General features: G+C 43.5%; 2 protein-coding genes and 1 long non-coding RNA gene across 5 annotated transcripts in view; 2 read left to right on the forward strand and 1 right to left on the reverse strand.

Moving 5' to 3' along the window:
- The window catches only part of CENPP (centromere protein P), a 162,941-nt gene extending 151,320 nt beyond the window's left edge, over window positions 1-11,621 (forward strand). For all 3 annotated transcript variants that reach the window (XM_086755761.1, XM_086755760.1, XM_086755763.1), the window contains 3 exons: window positions 5,648-5,727; window positions 10,872-10,963; window positions 11,264-11,621. In XM_086755761.1, coding sequence (XP_086611887.1) covers window positions 5,648-5,727; window positions 10,872-10,963; window positions 11,264-11,385 — 294 coding nt within the window. In that variant the 3' untranslated portion in view covers window positions 11,386-11,621. The remainder of the gene's footprint in view (window positions 1-5,647; window positions 5,728-10,871; window positions 10,964-11,263) is intronic.
- Window positions 1-21,780, forward strand: part of LOC147599458 (uncharacterized) — a 352,989-nt gene that overhangs the window by 259,054 nt on the left and 72,155 nt on the right. The window lies entirely within an intron of this gene.
- IPPK (inositol-pentakisphosphate 2-kinase) overlaps window positions 11,409-21,780 on the reverse strand; it is a 35,433-nt gene continuing 25,061 nt past the window's right edge. The window contains exons 7-13 of the mRNA XM_086755758.1: window positions 20,426-20,484; window positions 19,924-19,996; window positions 18,666-18,945; window positions 17,300-17,450; window positions 15,743-15,845; window positions 15,175-15,254; window positions 11,409-14,783 (exon numbers count right to left, since the gene is read on the reverse strand). Of these exons, the coding sequence (XP_086611884.1) occupies window positions 14,558-14,783; window positions 15,175-15,254; window positions 15,743-15,845; window positions 17,300-17,450; window positions 18,666-18,945; window positions 19,924-19,996; window positions 20,426-20,484 (972 nt within the window). The 3' untranslated portion in view covers window positions 11,409-14,557. The remainder of the gene's footprint in view (window positions 14,784-15,174; window positions 15,255-15,742; window positions 15,846-17,299; window positions 17,451-18,665; window positions 18,946-19,923; window positions 19,997-20,425; window positions 20,485-21,780) is intronic.

Raw genomic sequence — 21,780 nt, forward strand, 5'->3', positions numbered from 1 at the left:
AAGGTCTTTTCCAACCTAAATGATGCTATGGTTCTATGAAGATCTATCACAAACTTGTGTAATGGACAGAGACAGATCAAGCAACCAGTGGGGCACTGATTCCCGAAGTATGCTGTTACGAGATACTGCCATCCCTGGAATGCTGATAAACTTCCTGGCTCTAGAAACTAACATTTTCCTTGGCCTTGCTGAACCTCCTACAGTTCACCTTGTCCCATCGGTCCAGCCTGTCCAGATCCCTCTGCAGAGCCTTCCTACCCTCAGATCAACACTCCTGCCCAGTTTGGTGTTGTCTGCAAACTGACTGAGGGAGCACTCGATCCCCTTGTCCAGATCGTTGATAAAGACATTAAACAGAACTGGCCCCAGCACTGAGCCCTGGGGAACACTGCTTGTGACCGACCGCCAACTGGATTTAACTCCGTTCACCACAACTCTCAGGGCTCGGCCATCCAGAGAGTTTTTAACCCAGGGTCCACCTGGCCAAGCCATGAGCCACCAGCTTCTCTAGAATGCTGTGGGAGATGGTGTCAAAGGCTTTGCTAAAGTCCAGGTAGACATCATCCACAGCCTTTGCCTCATCCACAAGGCAGGTCATCTGGTCATAGAAGGAGATCGAGTTGGTCAAGCAGGACCTGCCCTTCATGAACCCATGCTGGCTGGGCCTGATCCCCTGGTTGTCCTGCGCGTGCCTGGTGAGCACATTAAAAGCAAAAAGTCCTTCTGTAGGAATTTTCCTTTTGTGACCTGTTTGTGTTTCTGACTCGGTGATTCTAGTTCATCAGACTGCAAGCCTTTTACTGCATGTTGTGGGACAGCACTTTCCATAGCCAAATTTCAGACCTTTCAGGCTTTGAGCGTAATATTGCAACTCTGGTAGCACTCACAGTATTCTGTTACAAAGGTGCAAACGCCACCATTGTACAGCAAAAAGTTCTGCATAAGGAACATCAGCTGAGCACGGACACACTCCAGTGTCTGCAGGCAGGGGGGTTGTCTTCTCCTTGCGTATCCTGGAGGTTTCAGACTTTTCCTGTTGATTTTCTATTCAAAAGAAGTCTCAAAAAATGCGAGGTTTTGAAATGATCTTAGACATCTTCATCTGCCTACATTACAAGTTTTTCTTTCATCCTTGTATTGATTTTGATTTTGAGTGTACATCAATTTGTACAGTGCTGCTCCTGCTCAGTCAAGCAGTGGAGAGAAAGGAAGAAAAAAATAGGATGCACTTGTTTTTAGATACAATGTTACTCATTTCCATTGGATTGGCAGACTGTTTTGGTTTTTCTGTTGAAGTCTGAGAGGTCCATGTTGGTACCAGAAACGTTAAATTTATTGGAGAAATTTTTCATTCACTTAGGGCTTGCCACTGCCCTTTAAAAAAATATGGGAAAGTATAAATCCTTGTTACATTTTCATGTTGGCGACAGCTGTCTTACAGGATAAAATATTTCAATTAATTGAAATGCATTTGAAATTTATAATCTAATATCCAAAGGTGAAACTCATCCAGGCAACTTAAATTACATTTCTAGAAAGAGAATTGATTGAAAGTGTATATGTGATGTTCAGTTTATGACAAATTAACATTGTTTGTGACTTGAGGGTAAGAGTTCTTGGTGAAGTTGACACCAAATATTTTAGCAACGTGCATAAGGACAGATGAAGTGTAAGACCAGATCTCATAAATGGAACTGGGAGCTACTGGGGTTGGCAGAAGGCTTAGTAAAAGTAGAAATACAAACTAATTCACAAAAATGTAATTGCTGCACTTAATAATAGCATTTTGCAGCCTGGTGATTGCTCTTTGAGTATCTGTAGGACTTGATCCTGGAAATAGTACAATTATTGCTTTTGTTGTCATCTGAGTTAGACTACTGCAGCTGAAAAATGAGACTGCTGCGAAAACGGGAGCGCGAGGCTGTTGGGGACAGACCCTCAGCGGGGCTCCACGCCAGGATGCCTCCCACTCGGGGGCTCCCGGAAGGGCTGACCTGCCTTTCCGCATGGGACAGGAGGCTGGCGGCAGTGCGTGTGATTGTTTAGTGCTTCTGGGAGTTAGCCCTGTTGGTTTTGGTGTTCTACAGTATCTAGAATTTCCATAATTTTTACAAATAATTTGTAATTGAATTCCTGAAATTAGGTTAATGTTATTTAAGACCTTGATGCTACCACTGTGCCTCTGACTTCAGTGGATGGTACTGTGGCCTTAGCGAAACATACACATAACTCACCCCGAACCAGCGCCTGAACGGAGTATCTTCGGAAAACTTAGAAGTAGCTTACGCCTGTGGAGGGACTCGCAGCAGCATGACTTGCTGAGCACTCCGTATCTACAGTCCTCCTTACAGAACGGCAAGTTCCGAAGTAGAAGCAAGCGTGTGCTGTTGTTCCCTCTCAGAGCAGAGCAGCTGATTGTCTTCATGAGTGGGTTAGAAGCAAGTTTGTCTGCTTTTAGTATAGCTTCTGCTTTGCCAGTTCTGCTTTGCCTTCTTAGTTATGGTTCTTAAGCTGAACAACTTAAAAAGTTTTCCTTAGAAGAGCTTTAGTATGCAGAAAACTGCAATGTAATTTTAAACAGCTGAAGAAAAATGTATTTTGTTTACAAATAGATACTGCAAGTGCATTCACTTTGATATCTCTGTGTGTGTGTGTGTGTGTGTGTATGTAAAATTTATCATGGGAGGAAGGGAAGGCTGCGTATTCCATCAGGATGGGCTGGTCATCCCTTTGAGATTTAAGACTATTTCTGTTTTAGACAAACATTCCCATAAGATTCTCTGCTGGGGCTGCTGAAGGAGCTGGAAAAACAATTTCTATCCCAGAGTAATAATAGCACGGGCTTTTGGTTCTGATCACACACTGACATTTAAGTCATCTGAGGAAAGATACTTCTTGTTTAAAGTCAGGTTTAGCTTAATGCAGTCGTAGCTAATCTTTCCCATCTGGTATCCCGCTACTGGATGTGGCATCTTCCAGTTGCCTGGTGTCCAGTTTAGGAGATCTCGTCAGAGTTACTGACATTCCCAAGGAACCTCTCAGTGGATCAGGTCATTTTGTTATCCGAGCTTATTGCTCGCTTTGGCTTTTCCCTGGGGAAAACTTTAAAAAGTTGCACAGCAGAGAATATGAGGTGACAAGCTGGTACCTACAAAGAGTATCTGGAGTTATTCCGTCAGGGCTGCTGCAGCTTGTGCACAGCGTGTGCCTGCTTTTTCATTTCCCTGCCACATCCCTGCCTTTTACCTCTGTGGTACAAACATTACATTTTGTGTGTGCAATGTGACAGGTAGATCGTGTAACTGCATTTCCTGGGGTTTATTCCCTACATTGTCACTGTTTAACGTTGCTCGCTTAATCCTGGGTGCGGTAGTTTTGTTTCCTGCTTCTGCGGCGTGAGCGCTCCAAGGAGTCACCCGTGGGTGGGATGGGCAGACACCGTGCGTGCATCCGGGCAAGATCCTGCGTCACGCCTCTGTCGGGACCTCGGTTTTAGCATGTAATACGCCTGAAGAGAGATGTAGGCATTTGTGATTTGGCTTTTTGTGTTTTGTGGATTGCTAAGATATGATCTTTCCTGCAAAGAAGCTGGATTTTCTCCCAAATCCTGTGAATTTCACACAAGATCAGCTTCTCACAGCATTCAGACGGATTGCCGAAACCTTGGCATTTATTTCAGGCACAGATCAATCACGTCCTGTGGACATAACTCCCCAATGCACTCTCTCTCAGGTACAAGGAGGCTTTTAGACAACAGAAAATTAAACACTTGGAGATTTCCTTGAGATACCTCTGGTTTCTGTACAACATAAAATACCACCAACTAGCTGGGGGTAAGTGCTGTGGCAGCTACACAGGAACGCCAAACACGTCATGGGTGTGTTTTGCAGAGGTTTGAGAACTGGAACTCGTTATCTACTGCCTCCGATCCATTTTCTCTTGCAGCTCCCAAAGGCCTCAGTATAGGAGGGATGAAGATAAAGCTCAGTGTTTAGCTATGGTAGACTTGGGATCTCTCGTAAATTAGTTGAATTCACCAGGTACAAGCTGATGCCGAATTTCTGGTCTTTCTTTCTTTGCAACCTGGAGCTAAAGAGATTGCTAGATTCTCTGAGACCGACAATACCAGATGAATGAAGGCATGTAATGACTATCAAAGACATGGGTTATCAAGAAGGAAAGCCTAAAAAAACTTGTTTTATTTTGTCATCAGAGGTAATGATGACTTCCACAGGGAGTAGAGCTGAAAAAAGATCACTGTTCTGCTCGACACGTGTCCCTGAATCAGCCACGTTTCCACGCTGTAACTCCCGTGCCGTCCATTGACGCTCATGGGTCTCTGTTTCCGGGACAGAGCGTGGCCTTTACCCCCACGGTAAATACAGTACTAGAGACTTCGTAGCAATTAAAACTGGCAACGTCCCTGTGTTTTATGTCATTTGGCATTCTGCACAAACCCTCTTCACTTTGTTATAAATTCCTAAACCAGAGCAAGGTCACATCTGGTAGCAATTCCAGTCTGCCAGATGAGGCGTAATCCTGTAAAACCCAACTCATTTTCTCCAGTGCATTTCGAAGACGAGCTCTTCTGCTCCTTTTCCGCAAGGCATCCCACTTGCCCTGTGAGCTCTATAGAATGACTTACTTAGGCTGACAGCTTTTTCACACTTTATGAACTGCAATTTTTGGAACACAGCTTTGTATCCAGTCCGTGAAACAGTACAAGCAAGTAGCAGCATCGCCACCTTCACGGCAACAGGCTCTGGCTGGAGTCTGTTCTCGTCTGCAGCAGCACCTCCCTGCAGAACGCAGGGTTTGGATGCGTATGGATCCTCACACTCTCAGTAACCTGTCGTCTTACATGCTGCATAACTTCTAAAGGAGCCAGACGTAGCTACTATTCTGCTTTTCTTTTATGTGCTTTTAAAATAGTTATAGCAAAAGAAGTTATGTGGCTTCGGTAATTCAAGCTACAGACACTGAAGACTGTGAAATGTTAGCTGCACGACCAAAGTAATGGAGCAATGATCACCCACTGCACACTGCAGCAACTGAAAACAGCTCTAATTCCCAGGAACGTGGCAGTTGAATAGTAGTCAGTAGGGTTTTTTTTATCATTTTCCATTGTCCCATTATATTTTGGTAAGAGTGGTTATTTTGGTTTCTCATTGCCTTTATGCCTTCCAAGCACTGTATGGAACTTGGTGATCCGCTTTCTCAAAATGAACACCAAAACTGAGCGTACTAGTAAGGGGTGGGTTTTGTTTGTGACACTGTGATGTATTACAATGTTTTATTAAATCAAATTAACAGAATTTATTTTAAAAATATTATTTCAGCTTTTCCTATATCTTGCATAAGACCTTCTAAGTTTGCACAATACTGGTTTTCTTTTCTCTGAGATGACCAAATTTAAGTATCTCTTGGTATCACATGAATGATATCCCAAAAAACCTGAACCCATCCAAATGTAAAATGCTCATCAGGATCTTAAACAATTAGTATTGTTAGTGTTAACTATTACAAATGCAAGCTAAAAGTGGCAGCATATTAAAATCCACTGCAACTGGAAAGCACTGCCGAGAAACCCTTCTCTCTCTGATTTTTCTGACCTAATTTTTAACTTTTTGGACCTGTTTGTTCACAGGCCAAATACTCTGACATTGTGACCCTTCCGGAAGGACTGCTGGGAGATTATATGATCCTAAAGAACCCCAAAATTTCTGGGTAAGCCAATAAATAATTTTATTGATTTATGCAGATAAATGATTGTGCAATGCATAGTGACGATCTCTAAATAATTGGTCTGATTGAACATGAAGTCACTCTTTCCTTTCTAACAATGCTTCTACACACAGAGATTAGATCATAGAATCATAGAATCATAGAATAGTTAGAGTTGGAAGGGACCTTCAACGGTCATCTAGTCCAACCCCCCTGCAAGAAGCAGGGACATCCCCAACCAGATCAGGTTGCTCAGAGCCTCATGGCAGTGTATGTTAGATTTTAGACCTATAACAACACATAAAAACCACTGGGACCCACTACCCAAAAAGTATATAACCAGGCTGCGTGCCTGTGACCTTCTTAGTTAAGTCATGTTGCTACCAGGTAGTACCCCTGCTTTTAAAAAGCTAGGTGGAAAAATATAAAAGGCTCTAGCAGGCTTTTAATTTGCATTTTAAGAACAACAACAATAAAAATCTATTGCTATCATCTTGGTTTTGCAAGTGAAGAGTCTAAATTCAAAGTTTAGGAATGCAGGATGCCTGTCAGGCTCAGCTGGATTTGTTCAGTCTTGGTTTTCTTTCTGCACTACATGGCCAGAGTAACGGGCAGAACAGCCACTGAGGCCAGCACCCCTCTTGCTGTGACGGGTGGGCCACTGGCAGCCATCCTCTCTGAGACAAGGCCGTATTTCCCACCCTGGGCCTAAGCAAAGGAGCTGATCCTGTATCGCAGGCAAAGGCACGTGGCAGCTGGTCAATGACAGCTCGTACTTCTCCTGTGGTAGGAGCTGCAGCGGTCACAAACCACTGAAGCAAAGCACAGTTCTTTGAAACATCATCTTGTCGTTAGAGAGTGGGAAGAAAATTTGCAGTTACCATGTTACTGAAAGCAACTGTACGTAGCTATATTTTTCCATTGTTTTAGAAGGAAATCAGTTAGATGAAGGAAGGGATCTGTCATAGTTCAGCCCCGATCGGGACCAGACTACGCAGTCTCTCTCTCACTCCCCCCACCCTCCGAGAGAACAGCGAGAGATCATATAAGGAAAAACAGCTCGAGGTTTGAGATAAGGACAGGGAGAAATCCTTAAAGTTACCGTCACGGGCAAAACAGACTCGACTTGGGGAAAACTATTCATTTATTACTACAAACAGCAGGATAATGAGAGAGAGAACAAGATAACCTCCCCCCACCCCTCCCTCTTCCCGGGCTTAACATTATCTCTACCACCTTCCCACCTGAGCGGCACAGGGGGGAAGAGGGAATGGGGGTTGCAGTCAGTTCATCATGTGTTGTTTTACGCCACTGCTTCGTCATCGGGGGAAGAACTCCTCGCATTCCTCCCCTGCTCCAGCGTGGGGTCCCTCCCACGGGCTGCAGTCCTTCGTGAAACTGCTCCGGCGTGGGTCATCTCTTCCACGGGGTGCAGCCCCTCCAGAACGGCTGCCCCAGCGGGGCCTCCACGGGCCACAGCCTCCTTCAGGCACCCGCCTGCACCGGCGTGGGGTCCTCCCCGGGCTGCGGGGGGATCTCTGCTCCTCCGTGGGCTCCCCGGGCTGCGGGGGGATCTCTGCTCCTCCGTGGGCTCCCTGGGCTGCGGGGGGATCTCTGCTCCTCCGTGGGCTCCCCGGGCTGCGGGGGGATCTCTGCTCCTCCGTGGGCTCCCCGGGCTGCAGGGGCACAGCCGGCCTCGCCATGGGCTGCACCACGGGCTGCAGGGGAATTCTGGCCAGGAGCCGCATTACTGCTCCCCCTCCTTCTGCACCGACCTTGGCGTCTGCAGCCGTTCCTCTCACAGAAATCCTTCACAACGGGCAGGCAGACGCCTCTCAGGGTCTCTTCACATCTCATCCCCTCTCCACTTCTCTCAGCCAGGCTGGGCAGAGTTGGGCCCAGTCGCCGCCCGGCGGGAGGCCAGAGGGTGAGGGGTGCAAGGCCCACAAGGCTCGTGCCTCCCCCTCTCTGCCCCCACTCAGCTCCTTCACACCTTCTCTACTTTTTTTTTTTTTTTTCTCTTCTGTTTTCCCCTTCTTAAATATGTTATGGCAGAGGCGTTATCAGGAAACATTCTGCTACCAATCGGCTCGGCCTTGGCCAGCAGCAGGTCCGCCCTAGGCCCGGCCGAGTCCACTGGACAAAGGGGAAACAACTTCCAGCAGCTTCCTACAGAAGCTGCCGACGCAGCCCCCTCACGAAGCTGCCGCCGCAGCCCCCTCACTAACAAAACCAGAACAGGATCACTGCACTGCCTATTATTATTATTCTACCAAATATGCTGGAGTTTTTCAGCCTCCCTGCTTGACATGTTCTGGCAGGTTTCAATTTTTAAATAAAAAAACAAACAAACAAACAAAAACAAAAGAAACCCTTAAAGTTGCATGTAAGACAATGTAATTATCACTGTCAGGAATTCTGTAAGGGCCAAGAACAGTAACTACTTTGTGAAGGGATCAGATCATTCCCTTCTTCCGTTACATCTTTGGTATAACTTGCATTAGTTTAAATGGAGACAAGTGGAGCTAAAGCATAGCTCCCTCCATCATATTTGTTCCTGGAACTAGCAAATAAACCCTAACAGCTAGTGCTGGCTCGGTTTAGCCAACTCTGCCACTTAAAACTAAATGCTTTAACTCTCGGTTGCTGAAATGTTGTTAGACCATGGCTGCTGTTAGAAAATAAGCTGCTTTATTTTTACAATTTTGCTTCACATTGCCGGGTGCCCAGTTGCATTACACATTCGCTCTCACCCCCAATCATGAAATAGCATTGCAGAATCAAGCAAAAGGGTTGGAAAAGACCTCTAAGTCCAACCATCAAAGATTTTAAAATAATTTAGAATCACAGAATAGTTTGAGTTGGATGGAACCTTCGAAGCCCATCCAGTCCAACCCCCTGCAAGGAGCGGGGACGTCTCCAACCAGATCAGGTTGCTCAGAGCCCCGGCCAGCCTGGCCTGGAATGTTTCCAGGGATGGGGCATCCACCGCCTCTCTGGGCAACCTGGGCCAGTGTTCTACAACTCGCATTGTAAAAAATTTTTTTCCTAATATCCAATCTAAATCTACCCCCCTCTATTTTAAAACCATTACTGCTTGTCCTATCGCAACAGGCCCTACTAAACAGCCTCTCCCCATCTTTCCTGTAGCCCCCTTGAGGCACTGGAAGACCGCTATCAGGTCTCCCCGGAGCCGCCTCTTCTCCAGGCTGAACAGCCCCAACTCTCTCAGCCTGGCCTCATAAGAGAGGTGCTCCAGCCCTTTTATCATCTTTGTGGCCTCCTCTGGACCTTCTCCACCTGGTCCATGTCCAGTGTTGGGGGCTCCAGAGCTGGACACAGTACTCCAGGTGGGGTCTCACCAGGGCAGAGTAGAGGGGCAGAATCACCTCCCTCGACCTGCTGGCCACGCTTCTCTTGATGCAGCCCAGGATGCGGTTGGCCTTCTGGGCCGCAAGGGCACATTGCCGGCTCATGTTGAGCTTCTTGTCCACCAGCACTCCCAAGTCCTTCTCCTCAGGGCTGCTCTCCATCCATTCCCCGCCCAGCCTGGATTTGTGCCTGGGATTGCCACGACCCAGGTGCAGGACCTTGCACTTGGCCTGGCTGAACTTCATGAGGTTGGCACGGGCCCACCTCTCCAGCCTGTCCAGGTCCCTCTGGATGGCATCCCTCCCTTCCAGTGTGTCGACGGCACCACACAACTTGGTGTCGTCGGCGAACTTGCTGAGGGTGCACTCTATCCCACTGTCCATGTCCCCGACAAAGATGTTGAACAGGGCCGGGCCCAATACTGACCCCTGAGGGACGCCACTCGTGACCGGTCTCCACTTGGACATTGAGCCATTGACCACCACTCTCTGAGTGCGGCCATCCAGCCAACTCCTTATCCACCGAGTGGTCCGTCCATCAAACCCATGTCTCTCCAGTTTAGAGAGAAGGATGTCATGCGGGACAGTGTCAAAAGCTTTGCACAAGTCCAGGTAGATGATATCCGTTGCTCGTCCCTTGTCCACCAATGCCGTCACCCCGTCATAGAAGGCCACCAAATTGGTCAGGCACGATCTGCCCTTGGTGAAGCCATGTTGGCTGTCACCAACCACCTCCTTGCTCTCCATTTCAGTGGCTTAATAGAAAACACAGTTGCTTATTTGGTTGCAAAAATGCCAGAACAAGCTGTGCACAAATTCTCTGAAGGCTTTTAATGGTTAAGTGGCAAGAGGCTGACAAATCCTTTTCAGAGGAAACCTTTGCAGCCACGATCGGTCTCCACCCCTGAGAAAGGGAGCTTCTCCCCAGCAGTGACGTTATCATGCGGATCAGCTTTGCATTAGGAAAGCCTTCTTTTCAATAAAGAATGCTCCTAAAAGCAGGGATTGGAAGGGAATGGAAAATGCAGGAAAGCAGAGGGGATGTTACAAAGCAGCAAAGCTCACGAGTGCAAGTTCTGTTATTTAACTAGAGAAACTCTGTCCCTGCAGAATCAAACTGCCAGATTGTCCCCCTGCAGCACCTGGAAATAGTAATTAGCCTTGCAAATCCCTCCAAAGCGCTCATGAAGGAATAATGACAGTTATGGTTTTTTAATTAAAAGCAAACAAATGCAGGAATCTAGGCCTTGGATATATTTATCCCTGTGCATCTTAAAAAGGCCGTGAACAATATGGGGGTGGACCTTATTCTAAATCCAGAACATCGCTATTCATGCAAATACTTCTGAAATAATTTTCCCTTTGTTTTCATCCTGTACCTAAGCACAATGCCTGACCACAGGTAAGGGGCAGGCAGGAAGGAAATTCTCCTTTTTTTTCCTTACTTTTTACCACCGCTCCATGGAAAGTAATCATTCCTAATAGACAAAGACAAGAGGTAGGGGAAAAAAAAATCCTTGAGGTTGAGAACTGGCCTGTACCTGGACATGAAGTAATAACCTTTCCTTCCTTGTCAGTGCATCACCAGTTTTCCTTGGTTCTAAACAGAAGTATTTCTGGTCCTCCAGTAGAGACATGGGGAGTTGCACTGCCTGATAGGAATTTTGTTAAACAGCAGAATGAGTGTGAACCTCCTAAACACTGCACTTTGTGAAGAAACCTTGAAGACAGTTGCCTGGCTAATACTTAACTAAATTTTCTGTGCACATGATTCAGGTTTGAATTAATGATCCTTTGGAAGATACACATAGATGAAGAAGGGAGAACTACACCTATTCTGGACCTTCTGACCAAAGTACCGGAGCAAGGTAGTGTCACTCACTTCAGAGACTGTTTCCAAGCTTTCGCTGTCCCCTTTTTTGGCCAACATCTCCTTACAGAAAATGGAACTCAATCTTGCAGAGAGTCCAGCCAGGCAAACAATTCCCAATTTTGCACACAGCTAAGCTTCACCGCCTGTATTATTTAAAAGGGCTCACAAAACAAGTGTGTCTTCCTCTTCTCAACAGTAGGTAACCTGTTTTATCCAAAAATGCAATGCTGGCAGCTACTTTCAGTAATAGTGCAAGTGTTTGACAGTAATGTTCACTGCTATATTTTTCTTGCAGTCTTGGAGCAGAAGGTAGCAACTACTGAAAATGCACCCGCCCGCTTCCGCAGCATGCTGCTTCTGTTTGGGATTGAGACAGCTATCGAGAATCTGATCAAAGTGGTTGGCTTGGAAAAATGAATACCAGCATTACTTACAATAGGTAGCAATTTCCAAAGTAGTTTTAATTAAGATATTGTGTTACACAGTCTATAATTTTATTGAATATAAACATTAAGTTATTTTCCATTTAGAAACCATACTCATAAAACATGCTATCTGTACAATTATGGCACGTTATATATAAATTGTCATGACATGAAAATAAATACAGCCATTTAAATACAAAAATGCCAAATAAAATAGTTACATGTACAGAGTGATTTCATTATAAATTTATCTTTCTGAATCATTAATGTACCAGAGTGATTTATCTTCTTAACATTTTCTAGACACCTGGAAAAAGATCATGCATTGTCAAAATCAAGTCCATAAAAATCCATTTCATTTCACAGCTCTGTAAAAGTACAGTGATTTTAAAATGACAAGAGAACAGTGAGAGACTCCTCGAACAGAGTTAAATCGCTTTCTCATTAGAGTGGAAGTAGACGATTGGAAGATTTCAAAGACATACTATGCTTAAAAAAAAAGTAACTGTATGAAGTAACTCATATGTATTTTTTCCACAATGTAAGCGTTGAGACAGCATTAAACTAAACAAAGGACCATTACACTTCTGTAAAGAGAGATGGGCGAGTTAGCCACTGCTCACTGCAGTGCTTCTGTTCCATTTCCTACTTCCAGGGGGAAATTCTAGGAGGTAACACAGGACAGAAGCATCACATACATTCATCCCTGAAGAAACAAAACAGATTAGACAGATGTCTTGTAATCATCCTTCACTGCCATCAGGTGTACATTTGTGAACTCCCAGCATTTTTCGTTCCTGCTCTGCACTAGCTATCGCAACCAAACCTACACCGCTTGAGTCCCATCCTTCACAGGCAGGGAGCCACAGTTGTTGTTCCTGGAATCACGGGGCCAAACCCACCAACTGCAGGCTCTCCATTAATATTAAAGAAACTTCCTTTTCAAGTCCACAGCTGCTCTAACCATGCAAGCAGTACACCTGCCTGCTCCATTTGTAAGTTATGGCAAAATATTTTATAGCAATGGTGAAATAGGTGGAGAAATCAAGAACTAAAGCAAGAGTATGTTTATAATGCCATCATTTTAATAATCCACTGTTTGATCATTGAAATAATCTCCTACTGTTCTGGCAGGTTAGGAAAAACTGACTGATGAGATTGGTTTCTATCAGAATCTACAGCTGAGCAATGCCAGAGACTAAGTTAAGTTTTGATGAACAGCAACTTTAGAATAAAATATCTTCTTAGATATAAAGCAGACTAATTTCAAGTTTGGAATCCAGCAGACAAGCAAAATTCATTGCTACTTTATCCACTGACATGTTACTGGTTTAGCTAGTTTTGTGCAACCTTTAGTTTATTACATCTTTAGCTCCTTCTTGCACGAAACTGAGTATTTGATCAACACATACGCTTCTACTTGCACATGAAATGTCTGTAAAGTTACAGCACAAAAACCTGAAAGCTTTCCAGCTGTGGATAGTCCTTCCTTCCTCCTCCCCTTGCCTAACAGTGGGATTTCCAATAGATTTTAAAATAGCTCTCTTGCACCCAAGTTTTCTTTGGAAAGAGGGGGTTATTACCACTGCCAACTACCAGCTTATTACACTGTTGTAGCATCGCATTTCAGTGAGAGCAGCCCAGGACTCCCTTGCAGGAGGGTACACTGTTCTCTGGATGTGGAACACAAGAGATTGTTAACATGGATCACCATCACAAAGCACTATTGCTGTGTGTGTGGTGTCACTCTCCATTCCATAGTTCTTGAGTTGTGCCAGTACACACAGGGTTTTCTGGCTTTGCTTTTTGAATTTCAGGTAAAATGGAACAATTCAAACATTACACTGAGATCCCAATATAAATTTTTTTTTTGGTGAATGTTTACCGACATTATTTTGCAAAGCATTACCTGTAAGCACACACTGTATCCAGGTAACAGCAGTTTACTGTAGCTTGAGTAGCATCTCTGCACATTTCAGGGTGCGTAACCCCCAAGTGTATGGGAAAAGCATCTGTAGATTTTTCACACTACCCTCAGTTTTGAATATATCCTCAGTCTCAAACTCAGAATCTTCCTTCAGGATGGTTTGTACTGCAACATCTCACAAGACTTCAGCTGCACATACCAATATTTGCAAAGTACAGCCATGGTTAAATTGCTGAAGTAGTGATACAAGCTTAGCGCCAGTACTCATCATGAGAAAGTGACCCCCTGCAGCTTTGAAAAAGAAAAGCAGATAACTGACACCTTTTTTCTGTGTCACTTAAAAAGAATGAGCCTGAAAGCAGCTGCCTGTGCTACACAGTGTGTGGGATATCAGGGAAATAATGCCAACGTTTGACACAATTTGAAAGACCTGAAATAATATGTAAAACTCATAATATATTATTTTTATAGTTCAATTTAAATTAGGTAAGAGCGAGCTGTGGTTTCTCCTTCAATAGCAGCATATAATGTACAGAAAATAAAAGACCAGTATGTCAGACCAGTTCAGCCCAGCTATCACATGAAATTTAGCTTACCTTTAACCCTTCACGCTTAGTTTCAGAAGTTTTAGGTAGATACAAGGTGACCACAAAACTTCTGGAGGCATTCTGGTGTTCTTAATCTCATGCATTAGTACTTTAAAAGTGTTCTGCAGTTAACACGGTAGTTCCACAGATCAGTAACACTTGAGTAGCCACTTCAGTTGTATTTTCAGTGGACTTAATGCTAAAGTTTTGTATTAGGTTTTGTCAGAGCATTCCCTCCTCCTACTAGGTTTGAGTAAGACTCAGAGCACAAGCTTCAAGGCAATTCTCTTATTAGGAATTAGGCTTTCTATGTTAGTGCAATTCTTCAGGAAACCTTTAATTCTGTGCTCTTTCAATGCTAAAGAAATAGACTTTTAGTATTAATTTGATCTGTCCTCTAGTTCCAAGGTATGGCACGTTATCTGTTCTGTCATATTAAATACATTCATTTAGGTTATAGAGCAAATAGTGTTTTAGTGCTATTCCATGTCTTTGAAAAGGCATACCAATTAGAAGTCATTTCTTAAAGCAAAAACATTCACAGCTGAAAAATGCACTGAACACAATAGAAAAAAAAAATCACCATAATTGTATTTCATTAATCTTTCACTTTATAATGTGTTCCAATTAAAATAACCTTAAGGAAACTGTTACACTTTATGGAGAACTAATGTGCAGTCTTCATTCTCCTTGAAGAGACTGGACATAACTGGGTCATCTTTGGCCTGTACATTCTTCAGATAATAGTTTACTATCTTGCCATCAAGTTTGTACTGATGAGGAATGCTTTCATATGGTTTTAGATCGAGGTCCAGGACAGAAACAGAAAAGGTGAATCGTGATTTGGATGTTAGTACCACAGGTCTCTGCTCAGAGCTGGAAAACAGAACCACATTGCACATCTGAGTCACTGCAGCTAACATTTCTAATTTCTGTATCCTGAGTCCCCTTGCAAAAGTGACTCCAATGTTTATGTTAGAACTTTCATGAGAGCCTAAGAAAATAAACTTCAGCTGCTGTAGCCTTTAGGAAACTACAGCTCCCTAACCCTTTTTATCAACTTAAAACTCTTCAGAAACAGACCTCTGTCCTAAATGTCTTAAATCAGAACTCTCCCTCACTAACAGACTCACAGGTGTATATTTTGACACCTTCCCACCCCCACCCTCCACCCCCATTTTTAAAGTTACTTGAATTGACTGAACTGTGCAAATGCATCTTCAGTTTCTAAACGAGCAGGAGTCCCTCACGAGCAGGTATCTCTTACCATTCATCTTGTAGGCAGGGTGAAAGGGCAATCATGATGGAGCAGTCTTTAGCAGTCATTGCTATTCTGTACTGCTGCACCTATTCAACATAAAAACAACAGAAGTTCTCTCTTATATTTGTATTTGCCTTTAGTAAAGCATACTGTTGTTTATAAAAGGCACTACCATACTCAGTATGTTGGTATTTTAAGAGCTGGAAATTATCTCTGTAACAGATGCTTAGCAGGAGCAAGTGGTTTTATTGCATCCTGTATAAGAATCATGTTTATTATTTCCTACAGATACTTTTCTTGAAGGCCAAAGTAGCATCTGTTCATCCAAATACTTCCTCCATCTAGAAAAGAAATAACCAGCTGTATCTTTCTCTCAAGAACTCATTCTAAACATGTTTGGTTTTTACTGCTTCTGCTATCAAGATACACCCTGGCACAATTCAGAACTTTAACCATACAAACCTCAGACAAGCCAGCGGTGATGCTAACACCCTGTTCACCCATTTCTGTTAGACGCGTGTTTATTAAAACCGACAGACTGAATAAGCTTCAACAACGTGCGCAGGAGAAGTACCTTTGTTAATGCAAATGCTACTGTCCCGTCATCTTCAGTTGAAAGATCTAGCAGCTTCTCATAGAATGCTTCATTGTAAGGTCCGTCTATCTGTAATGTACTTCTAAATAAATTTTAAAAGAAGATTTACAGCCAGCCAAGATGATTTACTGATTTTCAGTGAGATCTTTCTTCAGCAGCCCAGATACTCAGAAAAAAAACACTAACACAAATAAACACGGCAATAGGTTAACACTCAGATCTAACACCACAGCCAGTCCCTGTTATTCTCACATCACTTAAGATACACATTTAGGGTTGGGTTTGGTTTTTTTCTTTTTAAGGATGAATAATTCTTAATCCACTTCACCTGTGTATCACTACAAGAACAGGGTTTTTTTTTGCAAAAATGGGTAAGTTTCAAAATTTGTAACAGTTTGCAGGAGCCCCCAGAAGCCTTGCTGAAGACACTGGGGGTACACACTCCTCTGGCAAGCCCCTGCTCTGCCCCCAGCTTCATACTGTGAGCTAACAAAGGGGGGGTTTATTTGGCCTCCTCCCTTCCCATAGTAAATACCCGAATTCCTGCTGAAAAGCTGAAGCCATAAAAGCAGGATTTGCAGTACACAAAGACCGCACAGATGAAAGAACACATTTTCCATTTGTTTAACATATAAATATACAAGTAAGCCACACTGCAAGTGATTTAAGCAAACTTCAGGCCAGTCGCTTTGCTGTAAGAGAACCCTTCAGCCCCACCAAGAATCCCGCGGAGCCGCAGCAGTGCACGCAGCAACGCCTTGTGAGCGGAGTCAGAGTGCCCTCGCGTGAGCAACGGCAGAGTTACAGACAAGTGACTGTCCAAGAACGCAAGCGGCATCCAAGCCAAGGGTTTTTTAATAGTGATCATTATTGTAACTAATAAGCTTTGAGAACAAATGTAGCGGCTTCCAATGCCCAGTAATTCTTCACCAGGCAAGAAATACCTGACAGATAAAGATTCTTGTGCCTCAAGTATGTTGTGAGCACTTGCGATGTGGGTTACAACCTGGCACGTGGAGCTACTCTCCTCACACAAAAGGGCAGGCTGGACTGCAGCAGACACCGGGCCGTTACGCAGTCACACCTCCTGTAAGATCTTGCAGGCACAGACTGGAGTGCTGCCAAGCGTCAAATCCAGGGTTTTAAAGGGCAGGTTGTAGGTAGGCCAATATTGACTTGTGAATGACTGTAAAACCATCAGTATTACTGCAGACATACTCCTAGCTCTGCAGGTACTGGTGGCTGGAGAAACCAACCATCATTTTACGGTATCTTTCCACTACTAAGGAATGAGGTATTTTCTCTTATGCTGTTGTGAACCATACTCATTACTTAGAAATTCAAAGTTAAAGTGACTGACCTAAAAACTTTTAACAGTGAAACTCCTCTTTTATGTTATCTGGCATTTCAAGTTAAAAATTCAGAATATGCAATACCACGAAGGAAAGTTGTATACAACATAACAAGAGAGAACAAAATGGTTGTGTCTGCATACCTACGTAATCAGAACTGAAAGGAAAAGCCATCAAGCCTTACCTCTCTTCAGGAAACTCCTCTAAGTACTGTTCAACTCTACTGTACAAAGGATAGAGTCCTTCAATATCCAGCATGTCAAGCATCTGAGCCTGAAGGGTTTTATAAAGCAGACAACCCCTCGGTAAGCCAGAGCTTTCCAGTTTATGCTTACCTAGAAGAAAATGTATTTTCAAAGAAGGCAAATATGAGTGTTGTCTTTGCTTCATCTTGCCGTTACATGTGCTTGTTCACAAAGCAAATCAAAATAGGCTTTAGATCAACCACAGGGGGAAAAAACCAACCAACCAAAAACCAAAAAAAAACCAATCCAAAAAAACTCCACAAACCAAAACACTTCAAGTTTCCAAATAGTGATGTGCCAGGTGCATGTACTTAGCTACACATTTAAACAGCACATATTTGACTGCAGAATAAAACATCTGATATACAACTTTACAAATTGCTCAAAAAAAAAAAAAAAAACAAAACCCAAACTCCACAACCCCACACACCTCCACTTGCAGACTTGTTTGGGTCTGCAAGAGAAATTTTCCATGTGAGTTTGAAGGCACCACAAATGCACTTTCAGCAGCATGAACTGTTGCCAGAAAGGAATTCAGCATTTCAGATATTGAGTCTTTTTATCATAGTATAAACAGATTTGTATTTGCTCTTATTTCTGTAAGATAGCTCACTCTCTACACAATGCAACAAAAGAACAAGCAGTGAAAAAGATCTTCCTCAAAAGCAGAGTAAAAACCATGCTGTTTGTATAATTAGGATAACTAGCAGCATCTTGAATAATTAATAGATTTTTTAAAAAAAAAAAAAAACAACCTAAAAAACCCCCAAACTTATGCACTGGGGAATTAATATCATTTACAGTTTTCCAGCTCTCACTTCCCACTTCTTTTCCCTCCAGTATTCATACCTGTCTCTACCAGGAGTGCAGTAGTAGAAGAAAAGAAAATGAGCTACACCCTAGCTGGCAAGAGCTGACAGAAGAGCAGGGAAAGGCAAGAAACAGGTGCCGTGTAACAAACCAACCAAAGCAGCCACACTCCATCACATACAACATAAAAATTCCTAACTCATTTGAAATACCTGTGATGGTTATCAGCTCAAATGGCTATTTTTCTTTCCATTTTTCTTCTACTACCTTTTTTATCCCTGTCAGTAGGTACAGTGCTAGATGTGCTCACTAAACGTCATATTAAAAACAATTACCTAACAGTTATGTAGCTCAGAATTCATGTTTTAAAAATGTCACTAGAACTCCACTGTTTCCATTCTTGCATCAGTATTAAACAGCAAATCAGAAGCAAAGATCCAAATCGTTATGTGATAACAGTAAATTACTGACAGTGCTCAAGAAAGTATTTCTTACCATTTCTTACTAGCTCCTTATTAAAAGCACTTGCTTCACAGTAGCTTCTTCCTTGTGAAATGGGAACTGTCTTCATATCACCTGCCCTGCAGGCATCAGTACTACTTAGTAGAGCCATAGTTATAACATGGATTAGTTCTTTAACAATTGTCCTTGTACAGTGTGATCCACTGACCAATCCATTGGAAGGGAAAAAGAAAGGTTTTAAGTGACGAGCAAGTTCATTCCAGTCAGAGACACAGTCCTGGTCATCTTTACAGCCATAAATTAGTTCCCCGTTCTGCAAACGAGGGGAGAAAAAAAAAAAAAAAAGAAAAAAAAAAAGAAAGATGCAAGCACTTCATGAAATCCAGTTATTCATATTTAGTTAATCAAAGCATCAGATTTTAAGACACATAGCACAGATAAAGATGAGAGTAACAGTCTGCATACAAATACACACATTCCTAATCCCTTACAAATTTTCCCTCAAGTTCAATCAGATACCACAAGTGACAAGCTTTGAGTTAGGAGCAAGAAGTGCTACTTCCCAACTTAATAAACTGTAAATAATCACAATAACAGTGAACTGATACTTAGCCCATTTTCTTATCGCTTCTTTCTGAATAACGTCAATAGTGAAAAAGCACCATATCAAACAACCTTCTTTTAAAAGACAAATTGGAAAACAGAAGGCTATAAAAAGGGACAGAAAAGGTGTAATAGTCACCTGTACTAACAGAAAAAATAGGTTTAAGTAATTCAAGTAGTTGCTTTAATACTGGAAATAAGTTGTAAAGAATTTTACTTCCTAGAATTAATCTGAAAATCTGCATAAGCCATCAGTTGCTGCTTTTTATTTTTCCTACATTCCTTCCATAGAAAAGGTAACTTCGTACTTCCTCAGTGAGGCATGCCGTGCATTTGGCTTGTATGAATGCTGTATCAGTAATTTCTAAAAATATTTGCAGCAACATGCAAAGTTCTCTATCTTCTTCCTCCTGAAGCAGCACAAAGTTTTAAAATTCTGGTCACCTTTAAAACTCCCTTTCTGTTAGTTGTTCCTTGGCGATTCTTCCAGACTAAGTAGTTCTGGGAAATTATTACTTACCTGTCCTAACCTGAAAACTAACTAAAAATTTTCCCGTTTTCTTCCTTTGATGAAGTCCAATAGTGATGGTGCTGATTAGGTAGGTCTGAAGTAGGATCTTGACTGTTCAGTTAAATTGTTTAAAAGCCAAGGCAAAAAAAAAGCAAGCAGACAGATTTGATTCTTTACCTTAAATATTTTCAAGTTGTTCTGTGCCTCCTGTAATAAGCTCTTCAAAGCAAACTGCATTCTCTGTTTATTTCTAGGGAAAACAAAATAAACCAAGAATGTTTTATCACAGCCTTTAGATGTTTACACCTATGCCGAGAGGACTCTATGGAATCCGAATTGGGCACCTCAAGCGAACACACCCATTAAGCGTGTTACTCACGCTGAAGTCACTGCTAAGACACAGTGCTTATTCACAATTAGAACTTCAAATCCGAGTAAACTAAACAGCTCTTAGGTTTAATGTTATGTAGCAAAAAGGCACTGGTACATTAATAAGCACCTCTGATTCCTGAAACAGGTGTGAAGAGGGATACAGCACCGGAAATATCCACTATAAAAACCAGACAAGCAGGCATTGATTATCCTTAATACTACAGTGAAAGTCAAAGTAATCTGAGAAAGAAATCTGTAACACAAACTTTTTGGCAGAAACATAGAATCAAGTCACACGCTTCCTTACCCTGAGAAGAGATCCAGTGGGCAATATTTACTTGGTCGCTTCCATTTTCCATTCGCTACCTGTTGATAACCACACCACTGCTGTTAATCACTTTCTGGAATAACCACTCTCTGTTATTTTAATAGTCAGGTGTGTGACACTAACAACCTGTCTTCAGAAGTCCTATGACATTTAAAACCCTTTGAACATACAATTCACGACAAGTAGGGGCCTGCCTTGTCATATTTAGCCCTCAAGTCACTCAAACTGCATTCTCAAACGGAAAGCACTGAGAAAGGTTACATTAAATTACAGTAAGGCACAGTTACACAATTTCAGACATATCATGGACCTTAGTGTTCTGGTTTTGTTAGTGAGGGGGGCCTAAGGTGGCAGCTTCTGTAGGAAACTGCTAGAAGTCGCTCCCCTTTGTTCAGTGGACTCGGCCGAGCCTAGGGCGGACCCGCTGCTGGCCAAGGCCGAGCCAAGTGCTAGCAGAATGTTCCGTGATAACGCCTCTGCGATAACGTATTTAAGAAGGGGAAAACAGAAAAAAAAAAAAAAAAAAAAAAAAAAAAAGGAGATGTGAAGCAGCTGAGCGGGGGGCAGAGAGGGGGAGGCGCGAGCCTCATGGGCCTTGCAGGCCTCACCCTCTGGCCTCCCGCCGGGCAGCCGACTGGGCCCGACTTGGCCCAACCTGGCTGCAAGAAGTGGAGAGGGGATGAGAAGTGAACAAGATGTAAGAAGGATCCTGAGAGGCGTCTGCCAGCCTGTTGTGAGGAACGGCTGCAGATGCCAAGGTCAGTGAAGAAGGAGGGGGAGGAGTAACGCGGCTCCTGGCCAAGATTCCTCTGCAACTCGTGGTGAAGACCATGGTGGAGCGGGTTGTCCCCCTGCAGCCCATGGAGGTCCACAGAGGGGCAGAGATCCACCTGCAGCCCGGGGAGGACCCCACACCGGGGCAGGCGGGTGCCTGAAGGCGGCTGTGGCCCGTGGAGGCCCCGCTGGGGCAGCCGTTCTGGAGGGGCTGCACCCCGTGGAAGAGATGACCCACGCCGGAGCAGTTTCACAAAGGACTGTGGCCCATGGGAGGGACCCCACGCTGGAGCAGAGGAGGAATGCGAGGAGTTCTTCCCCTGACGATGACACAGCGGCGTAAAACAACGTGTGATGAACTGACCGTGACCCCCATTCCCTTTTCCCCCCCCTTGCTGCTCGGGAGGGGAGGTAGTATAGATAGTGTTAAGCCCGGGAAGAGGGAGGGGTGGGGGGAGGTTATCTTGTTCCCTGTCTCATTCTCCTGCTAATTTTAGAAATAAATGAGTGTTTTTCCCCAAGTCGAGTCTGTTTTGCCGTAACGGTAACTTTAAGCATTT

This window comes from Chlamydotis macqueenii, chromosome 10 (assembly GCF_036417535.1).
Source record: "Chlamydotis macqueenii isolate bChlMac1 chromosome 10, bChlMac1.mat, whole genome shotgun sequence".
In the NCBI taxonomy this organism is placed as follows: domain Eukaryota; kingdom Metazoa; phylum Chordata; class Aves; order Otidiformes; family Otididae; genus Chlamydotis; species Chlamydotis macqueenii.